General features: G+C 50.9%; 1 protein-coding gene across 3 annotated transcripts in view; it reads left to right on the top strand.

The window, feature by feature from the left end:
- LOC118609330 (protein POLR1D-like) overlaps positions 1-24,096 on the top strand; it is a 36,299-nt gene extending 12,203 nt beyond the window's left edge. For all 3 annotated transcript variants that reach the window (XM_036228388.1, XM_036228386.1, XM_036228387.1), the window contains 2 exons: positions 9,869-9,943; positions 23,027-24,096. In XM_036228388.1, the coding sequence (XP_036084281.1) occupies positions 9,869-9,943; positions 23,027-23,294 (343 nt within the window). In that variant the 3' untranslated portion in view covers positions 23,295-24,096. The remainder of the gene's footprint in view (positions 1-9,868; positions 9,944-23,026) is intronic.
- Positions 24,097-24,570: the final 474 nt, after the last annotated feature.

Genomic DNA, 24,570 nt, shown 5'->3' on the forward strand with positions numbered 1-24,570 from the left:
AGCCTGGTCCCCAGCATTTGCATGAATGCGGTGACCTTTGCCACCAGCATACGAACGCGTCGGACCTTAGGAGCAGGCCGGCTGTGCTGTGCGGGGCACCAGCGTGGCCCGTCTCTCTCAGAATTCGCCCCTGCTCAGCTGGGCGCGGGCTCCACTTTTATCGCGGTTCTGAACTCGCCATCAGCGTGTGGCTCCTGGTGGCCGCCCTGTCCCTCAGGACGGGTGTGTCAGCAGTCAACGGGATGATTCTGACGTGGGGCAGGGACGGGAGAGGGCGGCGTTTGCGTTTTTTTTGACGTGTCGTAAGATGAATCATGAAGCGTTCGCTCCAGAGCTTGATTGCATGTTCCCTTCTCGGCCGCGTCGCCCACGCAAGTGATCTACGAGTCCCCGAGGAGAAAGCGCGGGCCGGAGTCGCTGCATCTGACCGTCTCGCATCCGGCTTCCGGTGCCCGGTCACCCGGCCGTTGTGTCTCTCCACAGTTTCTTTCCCTTGGCTGTCGGTACAGTGTCTCTGTGGTCTGATCACGCGGAGAGGTCGCACCGATCGGCAGTGCGATGTTCCGTGCTTCTGGCCTGTCTCCGGCAGCGGCGGGTACCCGCCTGCTGGTTCCTCGCCTGGAGGTCCCCGCAGGCTTCCCGGCGGTCCCTCCCGTGCGGGCGAATTCCGCATCTGCAAGGACGTGTTGGCACCTTACCCGCGCCCTACGCCTTCCGCCACCTGCCAGGGAGGCGCTTCTGGGGTCCTCACAAGTACACGTAAAGCCTCACCTGCACAGTTGCGTGGTTTTCACAGGCTTGTTCAGTGACCGGTCTACGGTCAGTACTTTGCACTTTTTTATAAACATTTTCCCCAAAGGAACACTACTCCCAAAGTTAGCTGTGTGTGCCTGTCTATCCTAACTGCTTAGTTCCATTAACTGCTACATTCTAGAAACAGAGAGTTTCCCCCCAAACACCTGTATGTCTAGTAACTAAGATATTTTTAAATTGTAAAATGGGATTGAAAATTGTGCTACTTAAATTCATCATTGTACAAATTGGCACCTGAAAAATGACTTGAAACTCCACACTGGAGGGTTCATAGGGTTAAGACTTTACTGATCGGGTTCAATAACTTATTTTTTTATAGTAGATTCTTATACTTAATTGCTGATGTAGAAAATACTGTCTGTGTGTAGATATACTTTTTTTTTTTTCCCCAGAACCCCCCCCCCCCCCAGCTACTTTTGTAGAGAAAAATGCCATCTCTCTCAAAGTCCTCTGTGACACGTAGGGTATGAAAACCAGAGGACGCCTGGCGGTCAAGGCGCGCCCAGGGCCTCAGTGCACCTGCGGAGGATGCTGCTCAGAGGGCCCCCCGCCCCGTGCCCAGCTCTCCACCGGCCCTTGTCCTGAGGCCCCGGGGCAGCCGGCGGAGCTGTGCTGCTGGCCGTCCAGTGCCGGCTCGTCCCCCCTCTCATCCTGTGTTACTGGACATCTGACAGTTATCAGTATCTTTGCTTCACGGGTCAAAAATTGCTTAATTCGGTTGATGACAGGTGCATCATTTATCTTGCAATAGCGCCTTCAAGAAACTAGTTTCTGTGTGTGTTTTAAAATGAAAACACTTTTTAAAGAGCATGAATCTTGTAGGGAGGCCTACACATTCTGGAACTTTCCATCTTCATTTTTTTTTTTTCGTCCCTTGGCTCTGAGTTCTAAGTGCATTTTATAATCATTTGATGACTCAGACGCTGAGATCTACAAAGGGTGGACGGCTTGTCTCCTGGCAGATTCTATGGCCTTGACACAGCTGGAGGGCCAACGGGGCTTCCTGTCGAATGGGCCATTCCCGGGGCTGCAATCCAAGAACCGAGGCACTGAGGAGCCGTCTGCGCAGAGCGGCAGGTCACCGGTACGGGGTGCAGTGGCTCTGAGATTGAGAGAGCGGTCTGCAGGCCACGAGTTCGGTGCAGTGGGGTTCCTGGTATGTGGTGTGCTCATGAAGGGACAGTCTGCCAGACTTCGGGCCTCACCGAGGAGAGCCGTGGGGGCTCGCTCAGAGGCTCTCTGTTGGGGGGCTCGCCCACAGGCTCTCTGCTGGGGGGCTCGCCCGCAGGCTCTCTGTCGTCGCGTCTTCCTTTGTGCAGCTGGGTTTTCTCCCGTTTGCATGTCGAGTGGCTGTTTGCCAGGAGTGTGGATTTCATTTTACGGTTCTGCTCTCTCGGCCTCCGTCATGTTTCCCTGTCTTTTTATAAATTCAAGCAGCCGCCGTATTAGCTTTCTTCTGCTCTGACCTCGGCTTCCTTCTATTCCACACCCATCTTCCTGGATTTTAAACCATTTTTCCTTTGCAGTTTTCATGAGTTTTGTTCTTTTAAGCATTTGTTCTGTTAAGGAGATCACAAAATGCTTTCACTGAGTAAAAGAGCTCCATAATTATGTCGACCTTATATTCTTTAGGTTTGTTTCTCCCAGCATTCCAGTAGGGAGTGTGTGTGTGTGTGTGTGTGTGTGTGTGTGTGTGTGTTAAAGTTAACAATTGACCTATCAAACAGAGGATGCCGTTCCTGGTATGGCGTGATTCACAGGCTTTTCTATTCAGAGTTAACTATTTCTAAGTTAATTCTCCACCAGCCCACCCAACCTCCACAAAATTATTTCAGTTAAAGATGTTTGTCTTTTTTTTCCATAATTTATATAAAATTTGCCATGGTACATTTAATGAGCTCTTGTAATAGGAACTGAAACGAATCACTATGTTTTCTGTGTGTGGCTCCTTAATCAGGATTTAAGAATAAATATTTGTAAAGATACTTGGCTGCTTTGAACACAAGGTCACTTCATTGTGAGGTGTCTTATGAACTGAGAAATCAAGCGTCCCTCTAAGAACCAAACTAGTCGGAATCAGCCCCCATGTGAACTTACAGAATAACCCACCCTCAGAGGTCACCGAGAAAGGAGGGTAGCTGTGGACGTTCGGAAAGGTCGATGTCGAGGTGAAGGGGCCTTCGCTACACAGTTCTGGCCACGAACACAGATACGCACACGAGCCTCTGGAGGGCTGGGACAGGCCGCGGCGCCACAGGGGGTGAGGTTAGGACCCTGGGCCCCGGAGTCCACCTGCAGGGCCGCGTCCCAGCCCCGGTCGGGCCTTCTGGGTCTCGTGACTCTTCTTCGTTTCTCCTCACCTCGTTATCTGTGAAGGAGGAGTTACGCGGGGGAGTCCTGAGGATTCGGGGTAAGGCACGCGGCCATAGGCGCTGTCGCCATTGTCATTTGTCATTGTGTCTCTAGCGGTGTCTACTGTGTTGACATTCAAAGGAGCGTTTCCTTGAACCTGGGCAAGAAGGGCAGGTTCGTATCTGCAGACGTGAGTAGATGCGAATCACAGACACGAGTAGATCCCTCTGTCAACTAGGGACCCGGCACCCCGTGCAATTTACAACCCAGGGAACACCCTCCGCGTGTCTCGACCTGCACCTCGAGGGAAAGGCAGCTTGAAGACGTGGGGATCGGTGGGTGGCACCGCCGTGGACCTTGGAGCAGGAAGGATTTGAGTCACGCAAGCGTTTAGAGAAGACACATTAACTTGTCAAAACTTCTTGGCGTGAATGCCACGGATCATGCCCCGAGAAAAGACGGTTTCCCAGCAGTGCCGGGCCTCCGTTTTTTTGCTGTCTCAGGAGTTCGGTTCCTGGTTCTGGAGGTCCTCATGCCTTAGCACGCCCTTGGGAACAGTTGTTTTTGGAGGCTGAGTGACACATCGCTCATATATTTCTATGCGTGTAGGTCTGTGTGGAACGGATGGGACGTTTAATGCTAATTCATTAGTCATTCTGTCATTTTGCAGGGAAATTGTAGAACATAAAGTTTCGATTTTCAATTTTTTACATTTAAGGGTGATTAGCATTTTGACCAAGATTTTAAAATTTTGTCCACGTTGAAAGTTAACATTTGTTTCTAATACTTTAGGTTATCATCATCCATGGAACATAATTTATGTGAAAATGTTGATTATGGGATCCCTGATATTTTGTTGACTTTCAAACCTTTAGAAAATCACAGCTTGACACATTTTTGTTGCACTGAAGGTATATTTGTCACGGTAAGAGGAAGGAATCTATTTTATTTAATATTTTTAGCTTATTTTATAACCTTTAAATACGTAGACCTGAGGTGTGTGGGATTTTACGTGCTGACAGAGAGGAGCGGGCACGTCTGTTGACATGGAGGAAACGGGGGGTCGGGGCAGGCTTGGGGAGCGGTGCCGTCTGACCTCTGTCCGGTGGCAAGGGTGTGGCCGGAGTGGACAGCCGTTTGGACACAGTACAGCCCAAGCAGGGCTCTGCCACACGGGTGGTGGTGGCTGTGGGGCCGCGGCCGGGCCAGGCATCCTAGCCAAAGTGGCCTTGGGATGCGGTCGCCCCCCGGGGCAGGGAACGCCCCGGCAGGCCGCGCAGAGACAGGCCCGTGGCCCCACTGTGACCGCGTGATGTCTCTGCGTCAGCATCCTCGGGCTCCAACGCTGAAGCTTTCACGGCAGCATCTTCACGAAGACAAGGAGTGTAGAGAATGTGAACGTATGTGAATGAAATAGGCGTGGACCATTTGCATAATGAAGCAAAAGAATGATACCTCACAACTAAATGAAGGCCATTCATCTCCGATTGGTAGCGCACTAGGGAAAAAGTATTTTCTAGATCTGAAATCTTAGGCTTTCCCAGCCGCCCTGAGGAATTAAAGGCCTCAGTCCTCACAGGAAGCACTCCGGCCTCATCATAGTCCGTCATCTCTCTATTACTCCTGCGTTGTAATATAGAGTAGTGAAGTCTGAAAAATCTCAATAATTCTAGTCTTCAGAAATAGACGACAGTATTTAGGGCAACCGGAGCTAATGGAAAGTGAAGAGAATTCTGGAAGGGCAGGACCAGCGGACGGCGTTCCGAAGGTCCGGTGACTTCGGTCGGCGTCTGCAGCGTCCACTAGGGCCTAATAGCTGATGCTTCTCAGGCCGCGCGGGACTGTCACGGTCCCGTTCGAATCCGGCTGCTGCGTAACACGGCACCCAGATTTTGTCCCGTGGTTCTGCCGACCCGTGTGATCACAGCCACTAACTCTGCGGACTGGCTGTGGGCCCACCGCTGTTTGCAGAGAGCAGCAGTGACCCGGATCATAGTTTCTCATCAGAACGTTCCGTGGTCTGACCTCACATCCTTCCAGGAGGAAACTTAGACTGCCGTGGCGATGTTTCTCCTAAGTTCTGCCCCGTGCCTGGATGGGTGGGCAGTGTGTGCGGGCGCCGTGGGTGTGAGCCGGGCGCCTGCGGCATTGGTGATGTGCTGGGCCGGCCAGATGCCCGCCTAGTGCACTCACTTTTCAGTGTGCGTGCGCTCGGCACCGCGGCCGCTTTGTGCGAGCGCATCGAGACCTTCAGGGTACAGCTTAGCGCCTTATTTGGGCCTGTTTTTCCGTCCACCGCGTGACAGATAAAGACTTCACAGTGAGTCGATCAGAGCTGACTTTTTAAAGGCTGAGGGAGGCACGAAAGTGGAGAGCATCCGACGGTCAGTCTTAGTCCGCCCAGGCCGCTAGAACGGACACCGTGGGCCGGGCGGTTTGAACAGCAGATATTTGTCTCCGACAGTTCTGAAGACTAGGAGTCCAGCCCCAAAGTGTGAGCAGATTCGGCGTCTGGTCTGTGGGCAGCCGTCCTCCCACTGTGTCCTCACGTGACAGAAAGCGAGAGAGAGCTCCCTGGGTCTCTTCCGTAAGGGCGCTAATCCCATTGTGAGGCCCCACCCCGTGACCTAATCACCCCGAAGGCCCCGCCTCCGCACACGGTCACAGGTTTTAAGGGGTCAGGATTTCAGTGTATAAATTTTCGGTCTATACACTTCATCGTTTCTCAAAAAAGTGCATGTAGACCCACCCAGCTGTCTTTTTTTAGCAATTAATCGATATTTTCCTTCTCTGATTTTGGTTATTTATAAGTCTTACTTTTTTATGTTCATTATTTTATTTGCCATCCAATTTCTCGTGTTTCACTTTAGTCACCTTGAATTTCTTGCTACCCTTTCTATACACCAATATAGTTAACTCTCAGTTGATTTATGTGACTAAACACACACACACACACACACACACACACACACACACACACACTGGCCTAGATAACTCAAAACTAATTTATTTGACTTTGGATTTGAAGATGGTTTTTACCAGCTTTGCATTGCCACTGGGTTTCATTTAAGCTGCTATTATGATCAGTTTACATTCCTTAAGCATGTACCAGCTGGCTCATGGAACGAACGGGCAGGCCCGAGGAAGCCAAGCTGGGATGGAAAATTGGCCGTAGACGACACACGGATGGGTCACCGAAAATCGACCGTAGTTTGTTCCTGCGCCCAGAAAACTGTCTGCTCAGGGACCTAGCTTTCCCAGGCCTCTGGTTTGCACTGAGCTTTATAGTCTAATATACTGAATTTGTTTTACATAAAAACCTTTAAGATGTTTAAAGGACCTAACGATTAAAATTCCTGTACCTAAAGCCAAATTTATGTCTGAATATTTTTTTTAATTGTTCAAAGTCCCTGTATACCTAGTTCTTCCGCGTTCTCCTGTTTGCTTTTCCTATATGTTCCTTTTAGTTTCATTATCTCATTAAAAAACAACCTTTCTTCATGACGTCGATGCTTCGTAATCTTTGACAATCAAAGTATTTGGCCTCCGTGATAACGTGTAATACAGACTGGATTTGCTCTTTCTTTCCCTGAGGATTCTTTAATAAGAGTTCCAGGCCACGGTAGTGAGGAAAATGACCTGACTTTCTGGGGGGTTTTTTCCCCCTAATTTTGAAGGCTACGTTGTATTTCAAGGCGAGAACACGCATTTGCCAGAGTCGTTTTCCTGTTTGGAAATGAAGCCGCGCAGAAGGAGTGCGTGCCCGAGAACTCGGGGTGGGAGGTGGCGACCGCTCTGCATTCTTAGGACGTAACAGTGAGCCGTCCTCTCTGCCGGGGCCCCTCTAGGGTCCGCCTGCCTCCCAGTTCCCCTCGAATGACGGCGGAAGCAGTGGCGGCTCCGTTAGGCCTTTTTTTTTTTTTTTTTTTTTTTTTTGCCTTTTGATGATTAACAGGAAAAAACAAACATCTGTTTAGGACTTGCTGTGCAAATGTTTGTGGAGGAGGTTGGAAGTGTAACAGAAAGATCAGAAGATGTACAGCCATCAACTCGTGGGTTTCGTCAAACCAGTTGTAGACGCGTAGCTTGGGTCCACGCCAAACGTCCGGTGTGGGGCGCGTCTTCCCACGTTTGCTGGGGACATAACCCCGAGAAGACGGGTGCCGGGCCCCGTCCCCGCCCAGCCTGAGCCCCAACTCGTCCCATCTCTCAACACCTGCGAATCCGTTTCTCCCCAGGCAGGCCTTCTCGTCCCCGCGCCTTCCTTTCTCTCTGGTTGTAGTCATGCCTACGAAGGTTTCCTACGGAAGCTAAAGGTAAATAAGAGTGCGGGGGACAGTTTTGAGTAACATCAAAACTGCAGGAGGATCGGCATCGGACTTCACAGCTCTGCACGATGCCTGCGTAGAACATGCGTCCAGGATCTCTGCAAGGTTCTTGCCCGAGCGCTGTTTCCTGCAGACGTGCATTGTTTCAGCCGGATTGGGACATAACTGGCCTTTCTGGGCGGGTCCAGAAAGCTGGCCAAACGTTTTAACACGGTTTTTGTGAAAAAAGGCGTTCTGGTTTATTTATAACTGAGACGTAGTTTGTTCATGCTGGGGAACTGGCCAAACAAGTATTTCCCTGATGTGTTTAACTTTCCGAGCACGTGTGTAGATCCAAGTCAGGTTGATCGCCTGCGCCGAACGCCAACTCTAACTGGAAAATAAAAATTAAAAACGAAGCAGAAAAACAGATGGACTACCTGTTTTGATTCGCGAACCAGCACACTAACTGATGGGAATTGTGGGGGTGTTTGGGATATTTTTACCCTTTGGGTTTTTTGCACTTATATCTATACGGGTGAAAAAGGGCCTCTGTTTCGGGGCGTAGCAGGGTAAATCTTCCATGGAATACCGTGTGAGACAAACCCTCAGATCGCATCAGTGGGACGTACCATCATTGTAAGTAGGTAGAAGAAGGATGTGTGGTGATCAGGTGTGTGTACTCACCTGTTTGTGACTCCCGAGGCTGGGCCGGGAAGTGGCCGCTGATGGAGCCTGTCCAGGGATGAGAAGGCTCAGGCTGGCTTGGCGCTGGCTTCTTCGCTTACCCTGCCAGTGGGCCCTCCCAGGTGGGTCAGAGACGGTCAGGCTGCTACTTTAGCTGGAAAGGCATTTTTTTAAAGCTCTCCCCATTAATTGGAGTTTATTTTTTTTAAATGTGCAAGTTAGAGAAAAATAGATATATCTGTTGAAGATTAAGAGGGTGATGAAATAGTTTGAATACATACTATGAGAAATATGGAATAAATACAAGGAGAAACATTTAAAAAGTTAATTTTTTTTTTTTGGTGAGTAGGGGAGGACGATATAGTATACCACTGTATTTTCTTATAAATATTGAAATAATAATTGTCTTTTTCATCTATGTGTGTGCTTTGATAAAATAAAAATTAATATGAGATAAAACATTCTTACAAACTAACAGAATGTTAATATTTTAAAATTACATAAATAGTATCTATAGTAGCAGTATTACAGTGTAATTAAATGTTTTTATAGAGAATCGATATATATAGTTATCCAGTTTCAAAACATCCCAACTAGATTTATAGTTCTGTCATTGGACTGTAGTTGTTTGCACCTTTATACCTCCTTTTTCTCAGGCTTATTGCTTATATGCTGGAAGTCATATCGGAGCCAGGGGCGATCACCCTCCCCTTTTACTACCCATGGCACCTTGCACGGTCTCGTAGGCATAGCAAAGCCTCACAATGTGGATGATGAATACGTTTTCTGGTGTGTAAATCACTCTCTACGAATTATATAAATAATACATTCACCCTTGAAAAAATAGAAAGTTCAGAGAAGCAAACTAGAAACTAAACACCACAGAAAAGTTTGCCTTACCATTTGGATAACATCCCTCCAAATGTTTTCCTATGCAATGCATACATGTGAATACATTTCAGATAAGACAATCTTTCACACACTGCTTCGTACCCACCTTTATGTCATGACTGTCGTGACTGTCCTTCTGTGCCCAGTGTTCATTCATCTTCCTTTTCAACGACCGCCTGATCTTCTGCTGTGTGGATGTGCCACGATTTATCTAACCAGTCCCGTTTTAGTACACATTTAAGTTTTCTAGTATTTTTCCCTAGTTGTTAACAAGTTGTTTAATGAGTATTTCTGTACATATAGTTTTGCCTACTTATTTGACTTTTTTTTTTTAGGATAAAGTGCAATCTTTAGGTCAATAGATACGCGTTATTTTTAAGGCTCTTTATCATGTTGTCAAATCCCCATCAGTAAAGAAAAGAATATCCATTCCTCTACTCCCTTGCCAACCGACAAGCAAAAATAGATTCATCATCGTTGGGTTAATTAGTATTTCTTAGAATAATAGTGCTTTTGAACATTTTTAATATGGATTTAATTTGTCATTTCGTCTTTATTTTTCATTGTTTTTTCCCCTTCGTATAAAAAGTTTCTTTTTTCTTTTTAATTTTTAGGTTTTTTTCTTTTTAATTTTTCTTTAATTTTTATGTATTCAAACGACTAACCATTTAAAAAAAATTTTTTTTAACTATTTCTCCCACTTTTGAAATTTTATGTTTCAAAAGCTGTTCCCTTCCCCAGATTCCGGGTGTGGAGCGAATCGGTTTGCAGAATTTCATGGGCGACTCCCTCTCAAGTTTCTCCCTTTTTCCCATCAGGAAAGCAGTAGAAGAACTGCTCAAAGAGGCGAAGCGCGGGAAAGCGAGAGCAGAGACGATGGGGCCCATGGGTTGGTAAGTACTTGCGTGACCTTCCCCAGAACTTAAAACCAACGCCTTGATGACAAAGGTCTTCCCCAGCGGGCAGAAGGGACGGAAGACGGGGGCCTGGCGGGAATGGCCCGAGGTGGGAGGTGGAGGAGCGCGCGACCGGGGCGGGGCCGCGGGGAGACCGTCCCCCACGCTGACGTCGCGCCCTCGGGTCGCGAACGCCCACGAGATAGGCGGATGCTACCGTGCCTAACGGCACCTGCGCGGCGGTGACGCCCGTCCCTGTTGCTGTCTGTTTTAATTATAGCCGCTAGTAAAGTCAATGTGACTTAGAAGAATTATAATTGTAAGGTTGATCACGTGACAGTTCAGCCGTGTAGAAGTAAAGTTTACCTTCGCAGTTTCTATCCAAAATAGAGCTGGTAAAAACTTAGTATTATAAACAGAGGAAGAATTTAGCCTCAAGAATCAAGTCTGCTCCTTTAAGCATGACTTTAGTAATAGCAGTCACGTTCTATAAATGTTCCGATTTTAGGTCTTTTATCAACAATTTAAGATTTACTGCAGAGAAGTACTGTGGGCCATTTAAAAAGGAGACAAGAGGACAAGCTAGGCTTCTGATACACCTCGTTCTGTAGATTTGACTTAGAACCAACCGTGCACGGGGTTTGCGTAAAGTATAAAACAAAGTTTATCGAGATTAAAGAGGGGGAAAAGACAATACCTAAAAATCAGGCAAAATAGAACAAATGGACCTGAATAAGCCACTTAGTGGATGGCTTAGCCACACGTGGAGCGACTGACTAGTTCACCTTATCTGATTTTGACTACATTTCCAAACGACAAAAAAAGAACTCCAAAGAAATCTTAAGTTGTCTTCAGTCATTACATTGTTAGTATTAATACTGATATTGTTATTCTGGACATACTATGTGGTAGGGTAAAGCAAATAAGTAAATATTTATTTGCTGTAACTAGCAAGATTTTCAAGTTTGAGGTCCCGGTCTCCAGAACCACCCTCGCTTCGTACTCCAACTGCAAGTTCAGGCTTCCCCAAACGACCCTCGGCTTCAGTTTTGCAAGAACTAATACAATTCACAGAACGCGGTCAAACTTAATGGTTGCAGTTTATTGCGGAGAAAAGGCACAGATTAAAAAAGCCAACGGGCGCGGGCCGGGACAGTTCCGGCCAGCAAGCTCCTGTGGTCTCCCCTTGTGGAGTGAGGACACGTCGCCCTCCCCTGTCAGCATGTGACAGTCGGCCTGGCACATTGCCAACCACGGACGCTCCCTTGAGCGTTCAGAACTTTTACTGGGGTTCGGTTACTTAGGCACAATTGATCAATCGATTGATCGATTGATTGATCAATTGATTATGGGCATGGTCAAGCTTAGTCTCCAGGCTAACTAATACCATGTGACCCAAAGCTCCCACCTAGAGTCACATAGTCAGTCTTTCTGGCTTAGCCAGCCCTCCCTCTGAGACCAGATGTGGCAGGCCCCACTCGCAAGGGCCACCCCACACAAAGATTTCTATCAGGTATGACCTCCCCTCCCAGATTGAGATTCTCTCCGAGAAGCCGAGGGCAAAGGCCAGAGCTCTCTGCGGGCAAGACCCAACTGTTTGCTACACGGGCAGGAGATCTTGTCACACTAGTGAGCAAACTGGCAGAGGCCACTGTAATTGTGTCGGAAAGACTGAGGGACCAATGTGAAAGACCTCCCACGAGTCAAAGATGGGATGATCTGATCATCAAAAAGAATGAAGCTACAATTATTGAGATACTTAAAGCACCAAAATCCACAAGGTGCCTGATGAAAGTCCATAATGAAAATCACAACGAGGGACTCAGTGGTCCCCACTGGGTGATGCGAGGGAACCAAATCATTATTCATAAAACTGGAAAATAGTAAAGAAGAATAAGGCATTTACCCTGTTTCCTGTACAGATCATACCATGTGGTTACAAAACAATTGAGGAAAGAAAAATTCCTTATAGAATTACAGATGTTAAATGTTCAAAGGACTGTAGAATTGAGATGATCATAATTTAATCCTTAACATCTCAGTAAGAAGACAATCTAATTTAAAGCAGACAAAATGTTTAAATCAATGCTCTATCAAAAATGGTATGAGGTGGTCCAGCAAGCATATGAAAAGATGCTCAAATCATTAGTTATCAGGAAAATGAAAATTAAAACCACAGTTACCGCTGCTCATGCACTAGAATGGCTATAATTTTTTTTTTAAAAAGCTGATGGTACCAAAGAAAGATAAGGCTGTGGAACTTGTTGTTGGTAGGAATGTGAAATCGTACATCCACTTTGAAAAACAGCAACAGTTTCTTACATGCAGACAGAATCATTCTAACCCATGACCAGAGAATTGAAACCCTTAGTTCACACAAAAATCTGTGCGGTGAGGTTCGTAGCAGTTACATTCATGGTAGCTCAAAACTGGAAACAACCCAAATGTCCATCAATTGATGCACGGATTCACAGACCAGTCATGTCTATGCATTCAGCACTACTCAGGAATCAAAAGGAGAAGAGCTCCTGGTCCCCACTGCATGCACAAGTCTTGGAGGCGCTGTGCAGAGCGAGAAGGAGCCAGACACAGAGCACTGCGCGGTGTGAGATTCCACTCGTGTGACATTTAAAAAGCCAGCACTACGGTGACGGAAGAGAAATCGTTGGCTGCCAGGAGGCGGGGGCGGAAGGAGGGGTTCACCGCAGAACTTGTTTGGGTGATGGAGATGTTCTACATATTGATTTTTGTGATAATTATGCGACTTCATACACCTGTCAAAACTTACAACACTATTTACTTAAAAGGATTAGTTTTATTCTATATAAATGATACCTCAGTAAACCTGATTTTTAAAAAAAGAATGTCATCATTCTACCATCCCGAATGATAGACAGAATCTAGGTAAAGAGCATCAATGGCCACTAAGTCCATCAGATGCAAAGTGACTGGGGAACACCCTGATGACCGGGTCAGGCTGACAGCGCCTGAACTCGCGGATAAATCTCGATGCCATGGGAAGAGCAAACCGCCACCTGCGACACATCCTTATCAGAACATCGAACCCAGGTCCGATCGGGGCTCCGGGCAGAACTTCTAGTTTGCGGGAAATGCAGAGGCCAGAGGAGCACGGTCAATGGCACTATGGGGATAAAACCACAGACATCCAAAATGTAGGGGATCCTACGGGACAGGCCACCCGGCTTCGTTGAGAAATGAATCGCAGGGAGAAGAGGAGGAGGAGGAGCATCCTGCGGGTGAGTAGATTTGAGGCACATCGAATGAGACGTGCACCGTGGTGGGCTCCTTATCCAAGCTAACAGTCGGGGTATTCGATGACGTTCATGTTGATTTTTAAAAACATGTGATAATGGTATTGCCGTCACTTTATTTTTAGAAATAAAAATTTCTTTTAGAAATTCATTCTGATGTATATATGGGTAAATTGGCGTAATGAAACGAAATATTCCAGCGTGAGCCGCTCGGCACGTAATCTGTGTGATCATCTTAGATTCAGTAGAGTCCCTGCCGCCTGGGAGGGCGGCTGCAAACCCCACGAGATGACACGCGTGAGGACGGTCCCCACGGCCCCTGCCGGAGCGGTCGGTTGGCGGGCGTCAGCGGAATCCGGCCTCCTCGCCCTCCTCGCCCTCCTCTGTCCTTTGCGCAGGTCAGCTGCCTCTCCAGTGGGACCCACATCAGCATGACCTTTGTCAGGGGCAGGCTGTCTGGTTTTCGGTGTAAGGCAGGATCTCGATCAGGGCGACGAGAGTTTTCAGTCCAGTCTAAGGAGTCAGCAGACAGCTAATAAATCACAAATTCAGGTGACTTGCCGAGTGAATGAGAAAACGTCCGGCAGGTTCTTTTTCTGCGAGGGGTGTTCGGGAGGGCCGCCTGCGTCCGGGCTGCTCTCCAGATGGAAGTCACGGATCCCGACCACCTCACGGCGTCCTGTCGGCTTAGCGGAACTTTCTCACAGTGCGGGTTTCTCGGCGGCAGCTCCGCGTCCCCTGGAATGAGTGATCCCGTGCACAGAGAGGGCTGTGGGGGTGTCGATGTCCCCTGTCGGGGTCACACGAGTTAGGCCGGCAGTTCCACAAAGCCAGCGAGCATGGGGATTCCTTCCCGTGTTCCACATCCCCGACCGCAGAGTGCGACTGTTTTCCACGCGGTCCGACCGAGCAGTCACCGTGTGCACATTCGGGTACAGAAAGGAGGGGAGAAGGGAGGCGCCCCTGCCCCCGGGCCACCTCCCGCAGGTGCGGGCGCCGTGGCCGGGGCTTAGGTTCACGTCTACACCTAAGTTTCATGTCTACCCCTAGGCCAAGGATTCAGTCTTGGTTTTCCCAGGCAGCCGTGTGCCAGGCAAATACCCAGGTGCTTTCATTACAGATAAGGAAAGAACGGATTGCGGGGGACAACTAGCAGCCTCTCCCAGAAAGGAGGGAGAAGCATGACGAAAAGGGGGTTCAGGGCGGCAGGCCAAGCACGGCGCTCCAGAGCTCTGAGAGGCCCTGGGGGAACAGGGTGTGGAACTTACGTTTTCCCGTTAGTTCACAAGACGAGAATTTCTGCTGACGCTGTTTTTTTTTTTTTTTTTTTTCAATTATCTTACAACGATGGCCCGCAAACTGGTTTAGGATCCTACACTCTCCTAAAAGTTATCGAGGACCCCAAAGAACTTTGCCATATGTGGGTTATGTGTACTGACATTTACTGTATTAGAAATTTAAATTGAGCAAATTTTACAGTATATGTTAATTCATTTAAAAATAATAAACCCATTACATATTAAAGTAAATATTTTAACAAAAATAACTATATTTGCAAATATATATATATATATATAGAGAGAGAGAGAGAGAGAGAGAGAGAGGGAGTGGCATCATTTATTCTTTCTGTAAACCTCTTTACTGTCTGGCTTATTAAAGACACCTGGAATTTCATATCTGCTTCTGCAGTCTATTGTAATGTGTTGTTTTGGCTGACATAGATGCAGAAAATCTGACCTCTCACAAACATGTCTTTGGAAGAGGAAGAAGTGTTTCCATAGCTTTTCGAGAAAATTATGGTGTTTTTTAATACTACATTAAAACTTTGCAAGTAACTCTGACGACTGGTAGTTTCTTAATGTTTTTTTATTAGTCGCCCCTGGCTTTATTGAAGTATAATTGACAAATAAGATTGTATATATTTAAAGCGCACAGCATGATGATTTGAGATCTCTGTGCATAGTAAACCATTAATTCCCATACTCAATTTAACGCAGCACTTTTTAAGAGAACGCTTAAATCTCTCTTAGCAAATTTTAAGTAAACACAGGCATATTTACCTTCTATCGTGGCTGTAACAAATCACCACAAACTTTCGGTGGCTTAAATAACACAGATTTATTGTTTTATAGTTCCGAAGGTCAGAGGTCCAAAACGGGTCCCCTGGGGCCACAGGCAAGGTGTGGGCCGGGCCGCGCTCACTCCTGGAGACACTGGAGGACACTCTGTGTTCTCGCCTCGTCCTGGTCCTCGAGCTGGCCGCAGCCCTTCCTCTTCAAAGCCCGCGAGTCCTTCCCACACGGGACACTCACGTCCGCTTCCAACGTCACTGTCCTCGCTCCGATCTCTCTTCTGCTGCCCTCGTTTTTGAGAGGTGTTAATTCTTGCTCATTTCCTTAACATTTTTAGAATAACATGAACTGTCCGTGTTCCATGACGGTAGAAACCCTTCGTCTACCCAGCACTCACTCGGACGGGCTCCTCTACACATGCCTGATTTTGTAACATTTATTGGTCACCTGGAAAATATCGGTTCACCAAGTTATGAAAATCTTCCAAATGTTGACACATTTCATTATATAATATTTTTTTAAAAAACACATCTGTAAATATCACCACCGATCTCATCGGGAAAGTCTTTTAAGTGTTGGGAACCTGCCAAATTCAGTTTTCCGGAAGTCTAATTTTTTTTACTAGGAAGCTCCAGTTTTATCATTGGCAATGAATACTGCGAGTTATTTTCCTCGAAGCGACAGGCTCTCTCACCTCTGAATAACCAGCTGGTTCACCTTGCAATTCAAGCAGTCACGTGAGCATTTTTTCTTGAGTTAGCTCTTGGTCCAGCACATCCTGGAGGATGTGGGCTTTGAAAGGTGCGACTTGCTTCTACTCTTCGTTGGTACTGGCAAAAAGGCATGTTCTCCATCACGCTCATCCTGGGGCAACATCTGTTTTCTTATCTGTTGGAATGTGTGTGTGTGTACGTGTGTGCGTGTGTGTAAATTAAAACTTCTAACCACTAACCATCGGTTCTCAAACTTATTTGCACGTTTGAAACCATCTGGGAGCTTTTAAAAATATGTGCCTGCGTCTTACGATCAAAGATTGTATGAGTTTGGGGTATGGCCTGAGACTTCGGAGGTTAAAAAGGTACCCAGGGTGATTCTAAAGTACACTCGAATTAGCCAGCCACCACCCTGGCCCAACTGTGACAGGAAGGGCACCAGCCTGCCCTGCGGCATCCAGAGCCTTCCCCCCACCTCTCCAAGGCGGCCAGTGTGGCCGCAGACAGCCGGCCCAGTGTCCCCAGACCCTTCCCTGCCACGTCGACCTCTGTGGCCAGATCCGTGGGGGGACAGTCAGTTGCTTCCCACTGGGCCGCGGTCTGTTTTTCTGAGCGTCTACAAGACCTTTGCGTGTGCTGTAAACATTCCAACGGCGCGAACGACATTACTTTTCCCCCCGGGTGTTCTACAGAACAATCTTGAGGAAGTCGTTGGCGCCGTTGCTAGAAAGAGATTGCTGGATTTAAAACACAAGTGGGATGCCATTTGTTTCTGTTTTATAAAGAAAGAGGCCGTTTGGTGCTGTATAAATCTCGAATGGATTTGAGCAAAAGAATCTTCTTAGAAATGCGCTTGACGGAGGCTGCAAAGTAGCTGAAATATTGACTTGTTTTCAGTCAACGTAAAGGAGTTCGTAAGCGCATTTCAGAAATGTGCTCGGCTTCTTCGTCTACAAAGCCATCTTTATTCTGGTCACATGGACTTATTGATACAGCCCACAGCAATCTTGGGGGGCTGGCGCCTGTGGAACTTCAGCCTTCTACTTAGAAAGGCTTGTCAAGAAGTTGCAGAGATTGAATCTGACAGAAAGGGAGTCTCCGGTTTCCTTAACCCAGTTGGTGTAAGGGATGTGGCTCTTTGGGGTACCCCTCGGTCTGGGCGCGGGGTCAGTCTGGCGACGCCTGCATTGTTCCTGCCCCTTTATGTCGTCAGATTCGCTGATTGGAACGCAATAGCTTCTCCAGTCCTAACTCAGGCGCGTGGTTTTTGAGTCATCCGAGTATTCGCTGAGCATCAGTCGGTAGGTTAAGAGGCCAGGTGAGGTGAGGAAGACCCTCGGCGAGCAGGGGAGCACAGCCATCTGCCGGAACCCGCGGGGAGCGGGGAGGGGTTCAGATCTCCGGGCGACGTAGGTCTGAGGCTCCCGGCAGTGTCCCGGGGCCACAGAGATCCAAAGCTTTTCCCTTCTAGTTTCACGACGCGGGGCCCGAGTGGGTTTCCTAAGGCCCAGACCAGCTTCCGTGTGTCTGGCCTGATGCGCGTGTGCCGGACGCACTGCCTCCCTCCTGGGCGCGTCACCTGTCAGCGCACAGAGCACCTGCTTCCTGCTCCTGCCGCCCGCACGCGCGGTTCAGAAGGGCATCGGGGGCCGGCGCACCGCGCAGCTGTGCCCCTGCTCGCCCCGCTGCGGGAGGGAGGAGCGGTCTAGCCCAGCGCGCCGCCACCGCCACGCGCGCACCTGCCTCGGACCTTCACCTGCTCCCCGCCCCACCCCGCCCCACCCCGCCCCGACTGCACCCGCCTGGGACCTTCACCTGCTCCACCGCCCCCCCCCGCCCCCGCCCTGACTGCACCTGCCTCGGACCTTCACCTGCTCCCCGCCCCACCCCGCCCCCACTGCACCCGCCGCTGACCTTCACCCCACCCCCCCAGCTCTTGGTGGCCTGAATGTCCCCTCGCTTCAGGACCTGGCACGACGCCTGGCACGGGGCAGACTCGCGGGTCTGCGGCGCTCAGTGCTCTCGCTGCCCTGCGCACCCGCGTCGTGTCGGGCGCGGCGCCCCGGAGGGCGCGCGGGAGCCGGGCAGCAGCGCCGACCGTGGCGCCGTCCGCGCGTTGCCCAGGCGGCCGCGCGCCCCGGCGTCCGACGGCCAGACTCGACTGGCGGGGTGGCCGGCGGTGGCGGAAAGCGGGTGCGTGCGGTTAACCAGCGGCGCCCCAGTTCCGTGCGCGCCGCGGCCGCCGTAGACTCACGCCCCGGAGCGCGCGACGCTGTCGCCGGGGCGGCCCGGGCTCGGCCGGGGAGAAGAGGGGTGAGTCGGGGCGCACCGCGCGGACCTGGCGTCCCTGACCCCAAGGCCTCCGTCTCCCGCGCCATAAAAACGGGGTTTTCTTTATTTTTAGCTTTCCCACCGCCCGTTGCCCCGCCCAAACCCCGGGGGCGAGCCGAGCGCGTGCGCGGAGCGCGGCCGTGCGGGCCCTGGACGCGGCCGCGGCGGCCGCTCTCGTGTCCGCGCGTAAAGCGCTGGCAGCCGGGGCCGGGAGGCGGGTCCCGCGGGGCCGGTCTGCAGCCCCGCATCCGTTTCCGTGTGCGACGTGGCCATTCGGCCCTTTCACACCTTGCAGTGGGGCCGCCGCGCGAAACTCGCCTGTCGCTGCACAGTCACCGCGGGCGTTGGTGGTCGTCGCCCTCCCCATCTCCCCCGGCCCCCACCCCGTTATTCTCGTTGGCGGGGGACCGCCCGCCGCCGTTCCGTGGGCCATGCTCACGAGGCTTGGAAACCGCAAGCGGCAGGTGAAATCCGGGGACCGCTGGTCGTTCCCGCGTCCATCCTTCCGCGGTAGAGCCCCAAGGGGGAAGATCCGGGGGGGAAGATCCCGCTCGTCTCCCCTTTGTGTTCCCTAGGTTTGTTTCACAGGTCACTGTCTTTCGTAAGTCAGGTATGACACCTGCAGCATGAGAATGTTTGCAAGTTACGTTCGACAGTGACTGTGACCCTCACCTGGGATCTTGGCCCCTCCGACGGCAGACGCCACAGGACCCGCCGGCCCGGGCCGAGCAGGGCTCGTCAGCGGGCGTCTGACCCACGGCTGCGGGAGTGAAGGGCGTCGCTCCCCTTTTAAAGCTCCACTCAGGGCCGGCACTGTCGCGGGTCCTTCCAAAGCAGTGTTTCTACCTGGGTCGTCGTGTTTGGGGTTTTTTATCCATGTAGGTAGTCTTCCCACAAGAGCTAGAGTAACTTCCTAAAACCAAAAATGAAAATAACTAGCCAGGGTGTGAAAGTGGACACTGTGTGTGTCGGAGCTACAGACAGACAGCGGCCTCGCCGTCCTGTGTCCTCCCTCGATCACAGCCCCCCACCCCCACCCCTGCCCCCCAGCACGCACAGCCGGCGGCCCAGGCGGAGCTCACCCGCCTGCGGCGCCCCGGCCTCTGCCGGTACTGCAGGCCTCAGGGTGTCTGCTCAGTGCAGACAGAGACAGCCCTGAGAAAGGGCTGAGCGACAAGGCGCAGAGATGAGTGACGTGAAGCGGCCCCCCAACACCCCAACATCCCAACGTGAGGAAGGAGGAGAGTGGCTTTCTGAACGGTGCACGCGCAGAGCCTCTGATCGGCGGGGGCCTCGGGGACCGCCCCTCGCCTCAGCCTTTCGCTTTCCGTCTGGGGCCCCTCCGTGAGCAGGGTACGGAAGGTCAGGCCACGCAGGTTATGAGCTCTGAGGCGACGCCCCCTTCCCACGGGCCCCGACGTCCACGGAGAAGCCTGGAAAGGGGGACTCCCCGACACCGAAGCCTAACCATTTCGGTACCAAAACTTTTTAATTTTAACCACTTTCATGAAATTTTCTATAAAATGTCTCATTAACTTATTCTCAGTAGCTCAGGTTTTTTCTTTTAAAAAAATATTTATTTTTTAAATTGTTTTAAATAAATTTTTTAAAAAATAGTTTTAAACTATTTCTCATTGACAAACATCAGATCTTCACCTCCATTCTTGATTAGCTTCTTATCCTAGGTGATTTGCGACTTCGGGATGCTCTCGTGAGTTGCCATGGAAAAATCCCTAGTATAGAAACTTATTCGATTGCTATATATATATTCTTTTTCATGAGCAGAGCGTGAATAGTAATCATATAGGTCCATAGTCCCTTCTGAATTTAGATCCTTTCGCACTTTAGAAAGAAACTCTAGCCTGTGTTGTGCCCCACAAGGATGCCCAGAGAGCCTTGCTCAACACATTCGATCATGTCTTCAGCAAAACACACGAGTGCCTACACCACGTTGGGCAAAGACCGGATGTAGATGGCCTGGTGTCAGCTCCGGTGAGATTTTGCTGCCAGATGAGTTGCGGCATCATAAAAAGAACTTGATTTTCAGAGGTTTTTAAATGTTGAAATTGTAAATGTGAAATTATAGACCGAAGATTTCCTGTATGCCGGGGTCCGCGCCGAGGGCCCTGTGCGTTCTCTTGCTGAGTCTTCACGACGGCTTTACGCGGTAACTCCATCTGGGCCCCCGTTGGCACGTGGGGAAGCGGATGCACAGAGGGGTTAGGGAGCTAGCCCACGGCCACACAGCTGGCCGGGCAGGAGTGCGAGGTGCGCTCCATGGCCGGCGTTTCCTAAGTGCTCGTTATGTGGCAGGCCGCGCTCCGAGCACGCGGCACGTTCCCCCTGAGTGCAGACCGAGCCTCGCGGAACTGGCGAGAGGCCGCGGGGAGAATGTGGGCCGGGCCCCGCCGTCCCCCCGATGGGCGGCATAGACCGAGGGCGCACGCGCCCGGCCCAGGTGCCGGGTGGTCCAAGTGGCATCAGCTCCAACGTCACTCTGCTCGTGCTCGGCACGAGTAGGACGAGGCACGACCGACGTTAAAAAGCCCGCCCTCGATGTTCAACGGAGACGTCGAGGCCAGTTTCCCGCGGGTGAAAAGCGTCCCATTGTCGGACTGGCTCGTCTGGCCACTGCGCTGAGACAGGGCAGCCATCCTCCCACACAGCCGTCGCCGGCAGCACAGGCCCCGCCGTCCCCCAGCGGAAGAGGGACTTGGTTTGTCTCCGGCCTCGAGAAGATGGCCTCGGCTGGGAGACAGCCAGAGGCCGTGGGACTCACCAGGGGACAGGCTTAGCGTCTCATCCGTTGAGCCCAGAGCAGAGCCGACGGGCTTTACCAGCACGGAGGTGGCCCGTGCCCGTGAAGACGGCCCAGGGTTCCCCCGTCGCTGGCTCTTGAGCGCCAGCTCCCTCGCCGTCTGTAGCCGTGAGTCGTCTGTGGTCCGGTTCCTCAGAGAAGTGACTGTGGGAAGCCCCAGCCACAGCGGGCGGGGGGCGCCCGCGTCTTGCGCGCGTCTGCGGTGGCAGTGCAGCGTGCCCTTCCCAATCGGTGCTGAGTTTGCAACTCCGGTGGCTCGGGTGTCCTCGCTGAAGCAGCGCCTGAAGCCAGCGGCGTCCTGTAGTGAAGCCACCAGAGTCCTCTCCCATCGCACAGGGCCCCCGATGCCGTGCCCCCCCCCCCAGGTACACACGGCTCGGCCTCGGGGCGACGGGCCGGCACCGTGCTGGGCTCCTCCGCCCCGTCCCCCCCCCACCCCGTGCTCGCCCTTCTCAGCTCTTCATTATCACCCTCCTTCTCTGCCTCTCGTCTGGTTCCCCGTGGCTGCTAAACGCCAGCGCTAAGAAAACAACCACCACCCCCACCCCCCAGACTCCAACGCCGTCACCGCCTGCACGGGTTCCCGCTGCCCCCCCCCCGCCCCGCACGCCACGGTCCTTCTCCCCGCAGGCTGCCCGCCCGTGTGCTGGCTCGAGCCAGGCCCGTGCCCGGGGTGGACATGCCGTCTCCGATTCTTCTCGGATGCCGTCTCTGTCCCTACGAGCTTCAGAGCTGCCTGGTGGCGCAGGAGACGTTTCCTTTTATTGATTCTCCTCCTCCTCCTTCCAGATTTCTTGCCATTCCGGCTGCCCGAGGCGTTCTGACCTCCACATCCGTGACACTAGGCTGCCGACTGCTCGCATCCCACGGCCGCAGAGCCAGCCACAAAATCACGGCGGCGGGGTGCCAATGGGGTGATCTGGAAGTCTTACGGGGGGCTCTCTTTGAATCAAAGTTTGATACAAAGGTGGAGGTTACGGATTCCTGTATTTTCTGTAACACTGTCCCACCCGCATAGCGTGATTTCGGGAATCACTACCCAACTAAAATGGGCCTGTCATGGCGGCCACCTCAAGGCCAAGGGAAGTACACAGGTTTTTGTTTGTGTGGGGTTTTCTTTTCCAAAATGAAAGATGTGTTAGACCGGAAACAATAAAACAAATATTATGGTACGTAGGTAAGTATAACTCAGCATGTTAATTAACAGTTTAATGAGTCATGTCCTCCCTCCTGGGTGACCTCTAATCATGAAGCCACTTAAGTGTGCACTGCACAGAAATTCACCCAGAGGCTGGGTCTACGTACGGCCTGTCTCTGCAGCAGAGACAGGGAGCCTGGAGGAGAATGTGGAAGAGGTTTTTAAAAGGTAGAAAAGGTGATTATTGTATTTTTAGAAACTGTTCTAGACAATTTTTATTTCTAGAGTAGATCGCTGAGCTCCAGTATTCGAGATATAGCAGGATATATCCTTTTTGCTGTTGTTCTTTGGAGAGGGACTCATTTTTACTCTTTGTTAATTCAAAGCAAGCCACAATGTATTTCACTGGAAATGCAGATTGTAGTCAAATTGGGCATGTATTGTCTAAGAAGAAAATTTTAAACGATCCGGTTAATCTGCGTTGTGGTCCATACCCATAACCACGTAGCAGTCGAGAAGGTATTCCGAGAGAGGAAGAGAGGGTGATAGGGTTCGGATCAGCTCCAGCCCGCCGGTCTCCAGAGTCCCCAGGGCGCTCCGCCCCTCGTACCCAGAGTTTACACTAGGGGGCACGCCAGGAAAGGCGAACGAGTGTGTGAACTCGGTTGCGCGGGTGCAGCATTCCTCGGCAGAGTCCGCGGTCTGACCTGTGACTGCTCTCCCCCTCTCCCCCCAGGATGAAGTGTCCTCTCGCCGGCACGAATAAAAGATTTCTGATCAACACAATTAAGAACACGCTGCCCTCCCATAAAGAGCAAGACCACGAACAAAAAGAGGGCGGCGAGGAAGCCCCGAAAAGCCAGGCCCAGAAGGAGGAGAGCCGGAAGCCGCACAGAGCCCACCCTTACAAGCACGGCGCCCAGGCCCGGGGCGCCGGCCGCCACTCCCCGCCGCGGAAGCGGGCTGGCCGCGACAAGCATGACCAGCGGCCGAGCCGGCGGTGAGGCTGTGTGCGCGGGTTGCCACGGACGGGCCAGAGCCAGCGGAGCGGCCAAACCCGCGGGGGCGATTCGCAGCAGGCGGGCGGCGGCCCGGGGGCTCTTCAGGGACATTTGTGCAGAGGCGCCAGCTCGGGGGAGCCTGGGCGCGTCCAGGCTCCGTGGGCGCGTCGCGGCCGTATTTGCTGTTTCTGGTCTATCTCGTTTAGAAGCTGGTTTCAAAATAAAACCGGAACGTAAAGGTTTTCAGACACCGTTAAAACCAGGTCCAGTTTTTCTGACGGGCTGCGATCGTGGTCATTTCTCAAAGATTCTCAAAAAAAAAAAAAAAAAAAAAAATCTACTCATAAATCCCACGCTTTACCTTTTTGGGTGACACGTTTCAAATTACTGATCATCGGGCCAGGAGTCATGTTTAAGAAAAGGTGGAGCCCTGCAAGGGCTGGGAATTTACCGAGAAACGTTTGGATGCTCAGCTTTATTTTCCTTAAGTGAACGATCTAGGAAATTCTCAAAGTGGCTTTGAATCTCGTGCTCCGTGTCAATAAGCAAAGGTTAAAAATTGGCTCTTGTTCTCGTGCATTCTCAAACTCCTTTCTGAGATAGAACAATTTTTCTATATTTAATTTTTTTGAGTATGTTAGTTTTAAGTGGTGCTTTTAAAAGAATCTCCAGAAGGTAAAATGAACATAATTATTTTACTGCTATGTCTTATCTAGCTAAAGACCTGTGATACCACTTTCAGTGTGATTGTTTCTGAAATCTTAACTTTAAATAAAAATGTGTTTACTATGCCTTTTCTTTTCAACCTTGGCATGAATCTCTTTTAACATACAATCACAAACTTTTCAAGCCCGTATTCTTCCTTTTATACTCAGGAAAATGTCACCAAGCACCCTCTTCCCCAGTCCACAAAAGGAAGAAGAATCTGTCACTCTGACCCCCTCCCTAATTTTCCAAAGCGTAGAGCTTATGCCTGGCTGCTCCGGGATAATCACTCTGCCACAGCCAGGCTCCCTGCTTCCCTGCGGCCAAGAAAAGCCCTTTCTGAGGCTAGAAAGAGACACATCCGAAAAGTTCGCTTTAGGGTGTTTACAGAGACGCCAGAACAGACAGACTGTCGCTCCCCGGCCAGGCCGCTCAGCCACACCCTCAGTCTGCTCTGAGCTAAAATCCCAGGAGTGAGGAGCCCAGAGCCACCCGAGACCCAGGAGCTCACCCCGTCCCTTCCAAACACAGAAGGGGTGACTTGGTTCAGATGACTTTATCTAGGTGTGCATTA

This window comes from Rousettus aegyptiacus, unplaced genomic scaffold, assembly GCF_014176215.1.
Source record: "Rousettus aegyptiacus isolate mRouAeg1 unplaced genomic scaffold, mRouAeg1.p scaffold_m13_p_11, whole genome shotgun sequence".
Classification (NCBI taxonomy): Eukaryota; Metazoa; Chordata; class Mammalia; order Chiroptera; family Pteropodidae; genus Rousettus; species Rousettus aegyptiacus.